This window comes from Fomitopsis serialis, assembly GCF_022376445.1.
Source record: "Fomitopsis serialis strain Sig1Antser10 chromosome Unknown B0H18scaffold_62, whole genome shotgun sequence".
Lineage (NCBI taxonomy): Eukaryota > Fungi > Basidiomycota > Agaricomycetes > Polyporales > Fomitopsidaceae > Fomitopsis > Fomitopsis serialis.
In genome coordinates this window covers 169393-182415 of record NW_025955022.1, presented here as the reverse complement: position 1 = coordinate 182415, position 13023 = coordinate 169393, and the positions used below count along the sequence as shown (strand labels likewise).

General features: G+C 57.4%; 6 protein-coding genes across 6 annotated transcripts; 3 read left to right on the top strand and 3 right to left on the bottom strand.

The window, feature by feature from the left end:
• Window positions 1–12: 12 nt before the first annotated feature.
• Window positions 13–552, top strand: B0H18DRAFT_1022202 (uncharacterized protein). Its single transcript, XM_048029575.1, has 3 exons — window positions 13–30; window positions 86–369; window positions 415–552. Exon 2 carries the CDS (start codon window positions 86–88, stop codon window positions 272–274), a length of 189 nt encoding a protein of 62 aa, XP_047890667.1. The 5' UTR covers window positions 13–30; the 3' UTR covers window positions 275–369; window positions 415–552.
• On the bottom strand, window positions 423–3090 carry B0H18DRAFT_1086225 (alcohol oxidase; the record flags this gene model as incomplete). Its single annotated transcript, XM_048032013.1, has 14 exons — window positions 423–503; window positions 556–587; window positions 634–724; window positions 781–1024; window positions 1085–1234; window positions 1287–1424; window positions 1473–1521; window positions 1583–1672; window positions 1714–1955; window positions 2010–2129; window positions 2267–2442; window positions 2509–2612; window positions 2663–2914; window positions 3048–3090. 14 exons carry the CDS (start codon window positions 3088–3090, stop codon window positions 423–425), a joined length of 1812 nt encoding a protein of 603 aa, XP_047890666.1.
• A 2729-nt stretch (window positions 3091–5819) lies between these two features.
• B0H18DRAFT_1022165 (Alpha/Beta hydrolase protein) lies at window positions 5820–7086 on the bottom strand. Its single transcript, XM_048029574.1, has 2 exons — window positions 6291–7086; window positions 5820–6239 (listed from the first exon to the last, which is right to left on the bottom strand). The coding sequence occupies exons 1-2, from the start codon at window positions 6956–6958 to the stop codon at window positions 5981–5983; spliced, it is 927 nt and encodes a 308-aa protein (XP_047890665.1). The 5' UTR covers window positions 6959–7086; the 3' UTR covers window positions 5820–5980.
• Window positions 7087–7663: 577 nt separating this feature from the next.
• On the top strand, window positions 7664–8295 carry B0H18DRAFT_880402 (uncharacterized protein; the record flags this gene model as incomplete). Its single annotated transcript, XM_048040765.1, has 2 exons — window positions 7664–7785; window positions 7902–8295. 2 exons carry the CDS (start codon window positions 7664–7666, stop codon window positions 8293–8295), a joined length of 516 nt encoding a protein of 171 aa, XP_047890664.1.
• Window positions 8296–8664: 369 nt separating this feature from the next.
• On the top strand, window positions 8665–9946 carry B0H18DRAFT_571207 (uncharacterized protein). Its single transcript, XM_048038638.1, has 4 exons — window positions 8665–9178; window positions 9279–9503; window positions 9569–9818; window positions 9875–9946. Exons 1-3 carry the CDS (start codon window positions 8711–8713, stop codon window positions 9785–9787), a joined length of 912 nt encoding a protein of 303 aa, XP_047890663.1. The 5' UTR covers window positions 8665–8710; the 3' UTR covers window positions 9788–9818; window positions 9875–9946.
• Window positions 9947–11172: 1226 nt separating this feature from the next.
• Window positions 11173–12489, bottom strand: B0H18DRAFT_1022149 (uncharacterized protein; the record flags this gene model as incomplete). Its single annotated transcript, XM_048029573.1, has 2 exons — window positions 11173–12098; window positions 12149–12489. 2 exons carry the CDS (start codon window positions 12487–12489, stop codon window positions 11273–11275), a joined length of 1167 nt encoding a protein of 388 aa, XP_047890662.1. The 3' UTR covers window positions 11173–11272.
• Window positions 12490–13023: the final 534 nt, after the last annotated feature.

The window sequence follows — 13023 nt, the reverse complement described above, 5'->3', positions numbered from 1 at the left end:
CTTTCATGAAGGCCACAAGTTAAATTCACTGTAAGCTTCAGGCTCAAGCTAGCAGTCCTTCCTGAACACAGCATCAACATAATAGATGATCTTCGCAGCTATTGAGCGATGCCCGGGCTCACACGGCACTGATTTGTGCGCGGTTGGGGAAGCTATTTGTTCGTGCCAAAGGATGAGAAGACTCGGAGCTATGCACTGCACATCCTCGGTGAGATTACCTCAGTTTCGCCCTGTGCTCGCCTTGGGCTGTTTCTTTCTCGTCACAGCGAAGTAACCTGTACTGTAGCTGCGCATTGAGTCCAGAGACGCATTCAGTCTGCTCTCGTCTTCATGAAGATGGACACCTCGCGATCTCTGATCGGCGTGCAGGCAAGTCGTCCGACTGGATATTTGACTGATTATTCACCAATACAGATTACAAGTCAGACACCGCGTATTTCAAGCTCCTCTGCGACGAGAACGGCTGCCTTCTCTCCGATCACGACGGCAGTCGAGTATGTATTCTATACATCAGGTTAATTAAGGCCACGAATACAACGAGTCCACTACACTCACTGCAGAGACATTGGCCGGCGCAATGGACAAGTCTATAGGCTATCAGCGTCCATTCCCCTGGGCGCCAAGCTTGCTCACCTGCCACCATGAGCCCTTCTACTCCATAGACCCTCAGGCGGGAATCTACTACTCCGCCGTCACTGCGCGCCTTCATCGCACAGGTCCCCATCTGGATTACTGCGCAGTCAGTGAACGACAAACAACACCGAAGAACAGTCCACCAACCGAATGCCAGGTCGTCGAGACGTACTTCCGCAAGAACTCGTCTATCGCCGCATCATCCTCCTTCGTATACACGATATCCGGCGCGATGACATCTACGGGCGGCCTGTCTTGCCGACAAACTGCGTCGCTGTCCTCGTGGAATTGAGGGTGGGCAGGTGCGTACTCTCCGCGGTACAAGGGCATGCGCCGCATTATCTCCCTGCCGCGCTTGTATGCCCAGCGCAGAAGCACGACGTCCTCTTGGCTACATCGATGGGGGTTGAGTGAGACGAACGTAAGTGGATGGCGGTTGGGACGCGCTCACCGACTGAAGTACTTTGGGTCGAAGTCCGGAGCAGCGTTCACGTTGTCAGCGGATGTGATGTGGACGTAGCCAATGGATGCGGGATAGTCGAGGAAGTAATCCGCTGAGCAGTACTTTCTTGCTGGTACTGTAGATGGGTCTCCGACGAACCTGGAAGACTCAAATTTGGGTATGGCAGCGCACAAACGAAGCAACCACGTACATCGAAAGAGCTCCCAGCCAGAAAACTGGTTTATCAGGTGAGTTCGCATAGTAGTCCTCCCATCGCTGTCGGAACTCAGGGCCAATGTCGTCCAACTCTTTCTCAGAGGGTCGTATCTTGATGCCTGCGTCGACACCGCTTGGGAAAATATCAAGCACCGTTCCTTGGAGTCACACAGGTACGCACTTATGCGCCATCAAGCCATTACCACTCTCTAGCCACTGTGCAGACCACTCTACCCGAATAAGTGAGCTACTCGGAGGTCAGTCGGCGGCGCATCCAGTATGTGGACTCACTCTCAAGTTCCTTCGGTTCACTGCGGATGATCCCGTCCAGTGTGTCTGCTTCCTCGCCTACTAGATACGGCGTGAAGCAGACGTCGTGGTCTGTCAAGCAAGTTTGTCAGATTTCCGTGCGTCATTTGGACATATGAACGGGCCTTGATAGTTCTCGCCGACACCAGGTAAGTCGACGACAGGCGCGATCCCGAGTGATCGCATGAGACGATCAGCACCGATACCTGACCTCTCCAGAATTGCTGGGGACCCAAACGCTCCCGCGGAAAGGACGATCATCAGGGAAGCCTTGGCTACGCGGACCTCACCCAGCTCGAGCTCAGGGTGCACCCTGATGTTCGGGACGTATTCTACTCCTGCTGCACGTTTCCCGCTGCATACTCGGTCAATTCGTCGAGGAGTTCCGCGAGCGTGGGCGTATACGCACTCGAAGATGACTCTCCTAACGTGAAAGCCGGTCATGATGATGAGGTTTTTGTTGTGCGCCTGGTTGTAGATGTAGTGATGAGCTACGTCTGACCTTGTTCCCTTCTCAGCGTCGATCCACCTGCATTCAGGTGGTGATCAGCAAGACAGCCTCGGGGGTTGTGTGCTGTTGTGTGTGCTTACTTCTGCCACCTCTGCACATTTACACATGGTGAGTGGTAGCAACGTCACGGATTTTCCGTTCTGCTTACCGCATACGCATTGCATTCGCCTAGGTCGTTCGGGTCGTCGGTCACTCTGCGGGTTCTGTCGTACCGACTGGCTACGTCGAGGAATTGCTGCCCGAGGTTCGTGAAGTGTCCTCCGTACGATACCTTCAAAGGCCCTTCGTAACCATGTGTCTCCTTTCCCGACGTGACCTGGTACGTCTCGCACTGGTGATACCGACAATTTCAATGTGCGCGCTTCACTCGCTTCACCTCTGGCCCGCGCTCACGCACCTTCTTGAATAGTGGGAGCAGGTCCTTCGAACCCCACCCTGGATTCCCATGTACCGTCTCCCAGTCATCGTAGTCCGACGCCGCCGCACGCGCATACATCGCGACTACACAAGCCTCAACTATTTCAGCTCAACTACCAGACACGTCCACTCACAATTCACACTCGAACCGCCGCCCAAGCACTGCGCACACGGAACGACGGGTCTCCTCCCGCCCAGAAATTCGCTCTCCTTCCCTTCGTAGAGCTTGATGGTGCGACTGCCGGGGAGGAGATGCGTGAGATATCGTGCCGGCTGGGTGTGTGCGAGGTCTTCGTGCGTAGGAGGGCCCGCTTCGAGGACTAGGATGCGCAGGGAGGGGTCTGCGGCTGCTAGGCGGCCTGCGACGACGCACCCGGCGGTGCCACCTGCAGGAACAACAGGGAGTCAGTCCAATCTAGTTCCTTGTGCGCGATTAGACACTCTACTTGCCTCCCGCTACAATAATGTCTACTTCTAGAGGTGTGTCTTCGTGCTTGCTGTTTGCCATACTGACCTAACCCCGAGAGCAGGTAGAGCCTGTCCAACCCAATGGCAGTCGCATCTATCTATGGCCCTGGCGGCTGGCGTGCAGGGTCCTTATCGCTCGTGTTCCCATGCAATGCTGAATCCTGTGGGTCAGCTGCTACGAACCAGTACGCCGGTGACAGAGAAGGTAAATTGTGCTCTATCAGCGTGAGTGTACACAATCGCACCGACACTTTTGCACGATAGCGTTGAGGCAGAACGATGCCGTTACCAGTCCCACCCACTAGTACTCGCAGCGTGCTGCGATCCTGACTACATCTACTCTACAATCTACTCTACATCTACTCTACAAGAGGCGTCGATAATTTTCACACGGCAGACAATTGGACGAGACAAAGATGACATCTCATTGGCTGAGAGACGAACACCGAGCGCTGCCCGACCTCTTGAGTCTGACGCGGCGCCCTCAGCCACTGTGCGTTCCTCCTCTGCAAGCTCGGAGGCCCTCGCTCCACACGTTCTGCACAGCGGACACTTTTTCCATATCCATGCAGATGGCTTGAATTTACTTATGCCGCTACACTGCCGTCCTTTGCCCGCCTTCGCCACAATAACTCGGCACAAATGGCAGCTATACCACCGCCTGTCAAGACTCCATGGAGTGCGCGTCGGCGTGAGGATCGTCAAGCGCAGGAGATGATGAGCCCGACTAGGGATTGAAGTATTGAAGGCCAAGGGTATGCCAGTCATATTCTCACACTGTACTATCCTCTTAGTGAGCGCTTGAGCGACCGGATGACAGGACACACAAGCAGGCTAGGTCGTCCGAGATGCAGGCTCCCGCATACAGATTAGAGGGAAGTAGCCAGAATGTACGTCTTTCTTCCCAGTGGTCTGAAGCACCGGAGTTGACCTTCCTCAGGGTGCAGTCACCGTGGTGACATTGAACGCGATGCGCACGCCGAGCGCGAGCACGCCGGGCGAATGCCCAGCACGCAGACACGGCCGACGAACACGCGTGGAGCCAGTGGACAGGCGGGCGAGCTGGTGCGCAGGTGAGCACACGTGGACGGGCAATTGGATGTGCAAGCAAGTGGATGGGCGGGAGAGCGGGCGGGAGAGCGGGCGGGCGGGAGAGCGGGCGGGCGGGTGGCAGGCGACAGCGCACACGTCCACTGCCGCCCGTGAGCGCGGTGGGCGAACATCCAGTGCACGCAGACGCGGCCGACGAACGCGTACGCAGGCATGCGAGCGGGTAGACAAGTGGGCCACGACATGCACAGCGAGGGCGAGGGCGAGGGGCTGGCGGGCGTGACGTGCAGCAACACAAACTTGAACAGCACGGGCACAAGACGCACAATGACCACGAGCATGCAGGGCCAATGCCCTGCGTGCAGACACAGCCGATGAACGGATGGCATGCGCGAGAGCTAAAGAAGGGCATCGGGGAAAGGTGAGTGCAGACGCACGCGAGCGAGCGCGCTGACTGCAGTCACAGGGCGCGGCGACGTGAAGCACGGTAGGTGACGGCGCGCACGTCAGAGCGCACCGGGCGAATGCACGTCACGCAAACACGACCGATGAATGGACCACCCGCGTGTGAGTGAAGAATGCGTAAGGGCAAGTAGACAGTGGGCGCACGGCAACACCACCGACCACTAGCACGCAGGGCAGAGGTCCCCTGTGCATGCGTGGCCGATGAGCGGACCACAGGTGCGAGCATAGCGGCGAGGAGGATGGGTGGAGGGTGAGTACGGAATCGAGTGGGTGTGGACGCGAGCGAGCAGATGGTGGGCAGACCCCACGTGCTGAGAAAAAGACCAGCAATGGCAACGTTGTTGGGCAGGCCGGCGCACACGCAACACACCGACCGCGAGCGTGGAGGGCGAATGCCCAGTACGCAGACACGGCCGATGAACGCGCACGCAGGCAGACGAGTGGGCGGGCGAGCGGTCACACAATCGGTCGGGCGAGTGGGCACACGACCGGAAGACGACACACACATGGCGACCGCGAGCTCGCAGGGCGAATGACGAGCACGCAAACCCCGCCGACGAAGGGACCGCGCGCGCGCGAGCGAAGGGCAGGGCCGGGTCATGCGCAATACGCCGACTGCGGGCACACAGGGCCAGTGTCCCGCATGCCAACGCAGCCGACGAGAGCGCAGTGGGTACGGGCATAGCGGCGAGCAGGCGGGAGCGCGTGAGGATGGCGTCTGAGGAGCAAAGACGGAGGACAGGGAGGACGGCGGGTGCAGGCAACAAGCCCAAACCCGCGCAGATACCACCGAGGTAAGTCAACCAGTGGTCCACCGCCGACACCGGCGGTGAACCCGGGCAGGGTATGGGTATGCAGATCGCGGGTCGCGAGTGCGGTATGCGCCCTGCTGACGGAATATGGGGTGTAGCGCCTACTGCACGTGATCGGAGTAGCTACATAGTTCGCATGTACGTAGCAGGTCTTCACGCGTTCGAACGGGGTATACTCGATATACCAGAAGTCCCCGCTGCTCTCGACTTGACGCGCGTCCTCGTCTTCAGGGGATTTCTACACCTGCACACTCGCGGTGCTACCCGTGCCCATCCTGGCCCCGTTCACTAGCACTAGCCATAGGTTGGGCAACAGACGACTTGATCATAAATGTGCTACGGAATTCGTATTTACATTTATGTTTATTGCAAGCAGAAAAATGCTCAATGAGGTCACGAAGCCGACTCCCGAAGGGAGGCGGCTGAGTGGCCTTTGCGTAGTGACTCACTACAGCGTATACATCTTCGCGCACAGCAGTACTGGCATAGGACTGTTGTGTATCATAGCTGTGAAGACTCCGAGTCCACGCGCGGCCGAGGGAGCATGCAATCATTGATAACCTCCAGTCCGTAGCGGAGCACGGGTTTCCGCTAGTCTGACTGTCAAGCGGTGCAGATACCTCGCTCATACCGTTTCATACCTAAAGCAAGCACTAACTATGCTGAATCCGTCAGGAAGCGTCCGACTACTTCAAAGTACCTCTCGGGCTCCTCGAATGCTGGAAGGTGGGAGCTATACGCGAACTGCACCCACTTGACCTGCTTCACCTTCAGGAAGAACGGCATCAGCGCCATGTCTTGCGCCGAATCGTCGTACGCATTGATCAGGAGCGTAGACGCAGTGATGTTCTGCACTTCGTCTACGATGGACCATGACTTGAGCGTGCCGCTGACGTTGAACTCCGATGGGCCAATCCTGTTGCCAACAGCTTCAGCAATGTCGAGCCCATTGAGAGGTTACACTCACATGATGCCGTACACAGTGGGATCCTCGTCCGTGGCAGCGAAGGACGTGACGAGCTCTTGCGGCCAAGGATCGACAGTGCAAATATGCTTCATCTGGAAGACGTGCATCGCGGCCTTGTACTCCTCCGTATACCGCCTCCCCTCGCGCTCCCCGCGCTCGATTACCTCCCTGACGTCGTCCTGTAGACGCTTAAGCAGCTGCTTCGTGCCGGTTTCCCAAAGTTTCATCGACGCGCCGCCGTTCGCGATCACGGCGTGCTTCATCCCGACGGGATGGCGCACGGCGGCATAGTGCCCCGCAAGCATCGCGCCCCACGAATTCCCCAGGAGGTCGAAGTCGCCCTGGATGCCCAAGTGCGCGAGCAGGTTGTCAAGCTCGTCCATGAACAGTTCCATGGTCCAGAACCCGGCTCGCTTGTCCCGCAGATGGGTCGACTGCCCGATGCCGACTTGGTCGTAGAACACGACGGGGATGCCATAGAGCGCGTGAAGTTGCCCGTGCGGGAGCATGTAATGGTGCGACATGCCGGGCCCGCCGTGCAAGATGACGAGCGGGCGGTGACCACTGTTTGGGAGATCCCCGACGACTTTGTACCAGGTGGTATAGGTCTCGTTTTGGTAAGGGAAGCGTGCTGTGCCCTCCATGCCATCTAGGCTGACAGACGACATAGTCGACCGAACAATACGGATGGGCTCACCTGGGATGTGCGTATATATACACACGCCAGAGTTGACTCGTGCGCGTGAGCACTGAAGCTAGAAGTACTGCGGTCGCTCAGGCTTACATATCAATTGACGATTATAACCCACGCTCAAGTTGTGGTCGGCAGTAGGCTAAGCCCTACTATGCATGGTCGCATCCCCGAGTTGGGATCGATTGATCCCCCCGCTCAGCTGTTGATCATGCATAGTAGGAATCGCTGTGCATGTGTAATGCCGAGCTGAAGGACATTTCGGTACAGATCGCTGTAAATAGGTAACAGGGTAAGTTAGTAGGGCGCCATGACGCGATGTTGAAGATATTGATATATATCGATCCCGGTGCTACTAAGGCGGCCAGGTTACTAGCAGGATTCCGTACTTTCTGAGATCTACATACGTATTCGAAGCGCATACCTCTCGGTGCGGTGTACACTATACATTTCCTTCGCAGCCTAGGTACCGTTTAGAAGGACTGAGAGGGCAGCATCTCAGATGAGTCGATCCAAGACGCGCGCCCCACGTGCCCGTCTAAATAAGGCAACTGTTGATGTTCGTGTCGCGCGACGCGCGAGGGGTTCTTCCCAGTCGCTTTCGCGATTTCTCACCGCGACTTGCATGCTGGGAGACCCTTACGCTTGATTATAGGCGAGTTGATTACGGACATCTCTCCCGATGACAAACCTACCAGAGCCTAAATTTGCTGGTGTTGTGACGCTAAGTGCGTCTTCCGTGATCGACGCTCCCATCGAGAAAGTATGGGATGTCTTGTGCAATTTCCAGAGCTACGGCGAATGGTGAGTTTCTCCCGTACATTGATAATATCGCGCATTGCTTACAACGAATTAAGGAATGAATTTGTGTAGGCTCCATGCACCTAGACGCGCCGCACCAGGCTCTAACGTCCTCGCAGGCATGCGCAGATCATCGTTGACGGCAAGACCAAGGAACCACTACCAGACCAGACCGCTCGCGAGAATGCATATCTCTTGATGGAGGTCCACATACCACCTTCTTCCGATTTCACACGTTCTCCGACGTCGCAACCACTGGAGATAATCACTACTGTCGATCACACCAACCACCGCATCGCATGGGCCAACTGCATGCCCAAGTGGCTAGTGAATGCCGAGCGCTGGCAAGCACTCAGTGTGGTCGAGGACGGGAAGACCTTGTATGAGACGCGCGAGGACATGAGTGGCATCGGCGCATACTTCATCAAGTGGTTCATGTATGGCAGTTTGATGAAGGGGTTCCAGGCGGTCGCGGATGGACTGAAGAAGAGGGCAGAGCAACTGCAGCGGTGATGTTCTAGCTGACGTCTTCTAGATACGATTGCATTTCAAGTTCCCACTCTATATCCTTACGCTCGAGGACTGGCTGCTTCAACTCGCTTTCCTCAATGCTACGTGATACCGTTATACCCTCCGAGACTTGGGCTAGAACTGTAGAAGTGGCACGCCCCGGGTAGCACTGGCACGGGTATGATATCGCGCGACTTGTAGGATGCAACCCGCTTCCTCTACTCCAAGACTCGGCACAAGCACTGGCTGCGCAAGGATGTATTACTTACGTGGTGGACTGGTGACGGTGAGGGTCAGTAGCTTCGCGGTACAGTATAGGCGACGTGTTGTATAGTTGCATATATCATTCCGTTCGGTAGGCACGTGCCCGCGCTAGTGGCAATCATCCCGAACTTGGAACTGCAGGAGCCTCCTTGACATGATGGATACCATATATTCCGCACTTCGGATCCGTGGGCGTTCTCAACCGTCTACTTCAACTCCCTCTTCGACCGCCAGACAGCCACGGGAGTCGTTGCGCTCCGCAGGACCGTCCTCCTCCCACCAAGCCTCTGCGACCCGACGCCACACCGCCTCCAGCTCGTCCGCTCATCCCACTAGCAATGCTTTTGCAGCCCGACCCGCCCAACGAAAGCGCGAATCTGTCCCGCGCAGACCACCCGACGGAGGCATCGCGCTCTCCGAGCACTCCACGCCCACGGTGCGCAACAGCTACTGGTTCTGCTCCGACTTCATGACCGGCGCGGGCATGGTCGTCCTTCAGCCCGCGACGGGCAAGGTCCTCTTGCTGTACGATCCCCGAGGCAACGGCTGGTTCCTCCCGAAGGGCCGCAAAGACGTGGGCGAGAGCCTCGAGCAGACGGCGCTCAGAGAGGCGTACGAGGAGGTGCGCCGATGTGTTGTCGTCGCGCGTTGATCGACCGGTGCTAAAGGGTGCGTGCATATACTCACTTCTGTCGTCCGTGGTCCGTTTTCTGTTGGAGCAGTCTGGCTACCAAGTCGATTTTCTGCCACTGTACCTACCAACGAACGCGCCCATTCCCCCGGCTGAGCGTGTGCACGGCACTCTCCCATCTACGGAGCCATTCTATATCTCGACTCACGCATGGGGGCCCCGGAATCGACAACTCCCCGAGGGCCAGGTCTGGGCCGGGGACCGTGGCGGGGAATACCTCACATTCTGGTACATCGGGCAGATATCTGCGGATGCTGTGAGTCGCACTGGTTGCAGTGACTCCCGGCGCTCATGCATCATGGTCTGCGTGGATGATCGTAGGTGCATCAGGCGGACACGGGCATGCCGGACGAGAAGGAGTACCAGAGCCACCTGCTCGAGGTCGACGACGCATCTGAGAGGCTGTGCCAGTGTGGGCTGGACCAATATGCGGTGATGTTGCGCATGGCGTATAAACTGTGGTTGCAGACGAAGGCACACATGGAGCAGATGGCTGCTGCTGCTGCTGAGCAACAAGAGACGAGAACGGAGGTCGAGTAATCGCGTATGGTTCGGGGCATCTACAAAAAAGGTCATACCGGTAATTTGCTCGTCCAAGGGGAACATGGCTCATATCAGTGTACCCAGGATCGCATGAACATCCAGTATACCTCGTTGTCACAGGAAGGTGTTAAGCTCGGGAGTGTCGTGCTCTCGGGCGCGATTTATGAGGGCGGGGTATATCCGTTGCTTCCGGGATGGGGGAGGCGTGTGTGGCGTGGGGTATAGGATACCGGGCGATGGGGCGTGCTGGTGAGGGTTATGGCTTCTAGCTGGCCGTCCTTGTCTTCATCGGTCCACTGGCTACTTTCCTCGTTCGCATCCCACGTCCTCGATCTCGTATTGTGTTCTCTTTGTTCTTTAGTCGATATGCTCGTTTTGTGGTCTCATTCTCGCTCTTTAGTCGCTATGCTTGTTGTGCTCGTTCATCAGTCGCTTTGCTCGTTCTGCAGTGGTCTCACTCCTGTTCTGCAAGTCCCTGGCCAAATCCAATATCCTCCGAGTTGTTGTGACTTTGTCGATCCATCTATAATTAGCGAACACGCGGCGTCTCCACCGCGTCGACATTTCGGCTTCGTGTTGGCTCCAAACGCCGCGACCGTGTACCGTCCGTGCACGTGACCGCGCAATGAGGGTTTCTGCTTCAAGATCTGCATGAAAAGAACATACATTATACTCCGTATCGTGAACTGTGAACCGCAGCTTGTGCATCACGAGTGTGTTTGCTAGTGGTATCGATGCTGTCTCAGTCCCTGGCACTATTTCCGTCCGAAAGATTCTCGATGGCCTCAGTTGGTCAGTATTGACCAACCCGGGGAGCCACTCCCAGCTCCAGATGAGGGGCAAGAGGCGGACTGTGCTTGCAGTTGTCTAGATTCGGAGGGGAGAGGACTATGGTAGGGAAATTGAAGTCGTGCGAAGTCCATTGAGTACAGTCAGTCTCCGTTGCTGGCTAAAAGGAGATTTAAAAGGGTAGCGTAGTCCTTCATTCACATTCACTCGCATGTCCATGTCAGAGTGCGGAGCGCTGAGCACACGAGATTAATGTAAAGATCGATTATGGACCAACTAAGGACTGACAGTAACATGGACAGGCGCGCCTACGTAGCTAAGCAGAGACAGGTGTTAATACAGTGGACTGCACATGAGTTCTTATTCCGGTCCGGAGCGAAGGCGAAAGAAGAGAGAAACGGAAGAGCAGCCGGCAGCTCAAAGGTCAGGTTTAACTCAGTCATACATCTGCGAAGAGCGAAGGTCCAAGGGGAGACAGGATGAAGAACACGCCTCGCGGAGGACGCATGTCCCCACACTGCTCGCGTCGAGCGAGCGCGTCAAGTGGAGATTGTGGCAGAAACACTCGAGAGTGTGCAGAGGGAAGGAGAGGGAAGGGAACGTTTCGTCGTTGATTAGATCCGTTTATTCGCATGCAGCCGTTACCGCGTCGTTGTCCGTAGATGTTTTCGGTCTGAACACCGTGCTGAATTACTACAGCGCGCGCCCCGGTGGCGAGTACATGCCCGAATGCGTGCTCGCAGTGTCTTTGAACGGATCAACGTTGTCCGCGAGGGACCGCCTCCGCCCGCCATACCCGCTGCTACCTCCAATCACCACGGAGTCGCGGAACGGGTCGACAGAGTCGGCAACGCTCCGTCCACGAGGTGGACCAGGGTTGTCCGCGTTGCCCATGTAGTAGAAGCTCGAGGAAGCCTTCGAAGAGCGGTTCGAGTCGAAGTTTGTCGGGCCGGGCACGGAGCTTACCACGGACATCGCGGGCGGGCTGAAGAGCGGGTAGGCGTCGCTCGCGGTGAGTGACATGAGGGGCACAGCTATGGAGGGCGAGCGTGCGTTCATCCCCGCCGACGACGTGCTGTTTCGCAGGGGCGAGCGCTGCTGCTGGAACGTCGTCCACGAGCGCGGCGTCGTGTCGCCCAGCCCGAATCCTCCTCCTCCTGCGTCTCCCACGCCCTGGTCGAAGGGCGGGATCTGCGGCGGGCGCGACATGTTCTGGATGATCGTGCGTGCCGAGTAGACGCTCGGCGCGGGGCTCACGTGCTGGATCATACCTGGGCCACGGAACGCGTCCGCGGCAGTGCGCACGGACTCGATTGCCGTGCTTCGGTCGAATGGGTCCGGACCCCACCCCAGCACGCTCCCTTGTGAGCTGAAGTACTTCTTCAGCGGGCGCGAGGCGGTGGCGCGTGAGCGCTGGGCACGCCGGCGCAGGAAGAAGAGAACGGCGATGATCAGAACGAGGAGCCCGAGAGTGCTGCCTACGGCAGCACCGGCGATGACCCCGCGTTTGGAGGCGGCACTGGAAAGGGGTGAGGTAATGGCGGAGACGCGGCATGCAGGGACACGTACCTTTGGCTGTTTGTTCCCGCGGCGTTCATCGTGCCGCTGCTCGAGTTGGTGTTGTTGCTGGCTCCGACCGAAGAGCTGGGTGATGGCAAGGCATCTGCAGAGGACGTGCTGCCTATCCCATCAGGCCCCGGGATGGTGCCTAATAGAGTGGGTGTAAGGGTGGACGAGACGATCGCGCCAGCCGAAGTAGCGATTGCTCCAGAATCATCGTCGCTATCGATGCCATTGTCAGTCACTAGTGCGCAGCGCAGGCATACCACAAATTCCAGCGCAAAGCGGAGGGTCACTGGAAACAGCAAACAAGGGCTCCGTTTCGTGCGTGCACAGGGGCTGCTCAGCATTTGCGGTAGCCGCTCCAGCTTGGAGAGGGCTCGATAATTGCCTGTCGACCGAATACCGTGCTGGCATCCTGCTGACTGTCCTCACTTCTCCCAGCAGCGGGCACCTATACCACATGAGCCCCTGCGCGAGCAATCTTCACTGTAGAAAGCCTGTCCTAGCTTTCTGGCAGGACTGGCAGGATGCAGGACCGTTTGACGCGGCACGACGTGTGGCCCATAATTCGTGACCCACCGCTTGGCGGTGCAATCTATAGCATATGGGTATGTAGTAAACACACACCTGGTTGTCGGGTTCGCGGCATCAGACGAGGCAGCTTCTACGGTCTGTACGTCTGCAGCAGAGTCGGCGGAGTCGGACGATGATGGCGCGGCGATGAATGGGGTGGGGGCAGAGGATGCGGACGAATATGTTACAGACGGTGCGGCAGCGAAGGCAGCAGACGACGCGGAAGAAGCAGGGTCGCTTGACGGAGGGGGCGCGACAGAAGAATACGACACGCTTGACGGAGGGGGCGCGACAGAAGAATACGACAC

Coding starts and splice junctions, on each gene's coding strand:
- B0H18DRAFT_1022202 (XM_048029575.1), top strand. CDS start 86: ATGATCTTCGCAGCTATTGAGCGATGCCCGGGCTCACACGGCACTGAT.
- B0H18DRAFT_1022165 (XM_048029574.1), bottom strand. CDS start 6,958: ATGTCGTCTGTCAGCCTAGATGGCATGGAGGGCACAGCACGCTTCCCT. Junction 6,240..6,290: donor CCCACTGTGTACGGCATCAT/GTGAGTGTAACC, acceptor TGTTGGCAACAG/GATTGGCCCATCGGAGTTCA.
- B0H18DRAFT_571207 (XM_048038638.1), top strand. CDS start 8,711: ATGATGGATACCATATATTCCGCACTTCGGATCCGTGGGCGTTCTCAA. Junction 9,179..9,278: donor TCAGAGAGGCGTACGAGGAG/GTGCGCCGATGT, acceptor CTGTTGGAGCAG/TCTGGCTACCAAGTCGATTT. Junction 9,504..9,568: donor GGCAGATATCTGCGGATGCT/GTGAGTCGCACT, acceptor GGATGATCGTAG/GTGCATCAGGCGGACACGGG.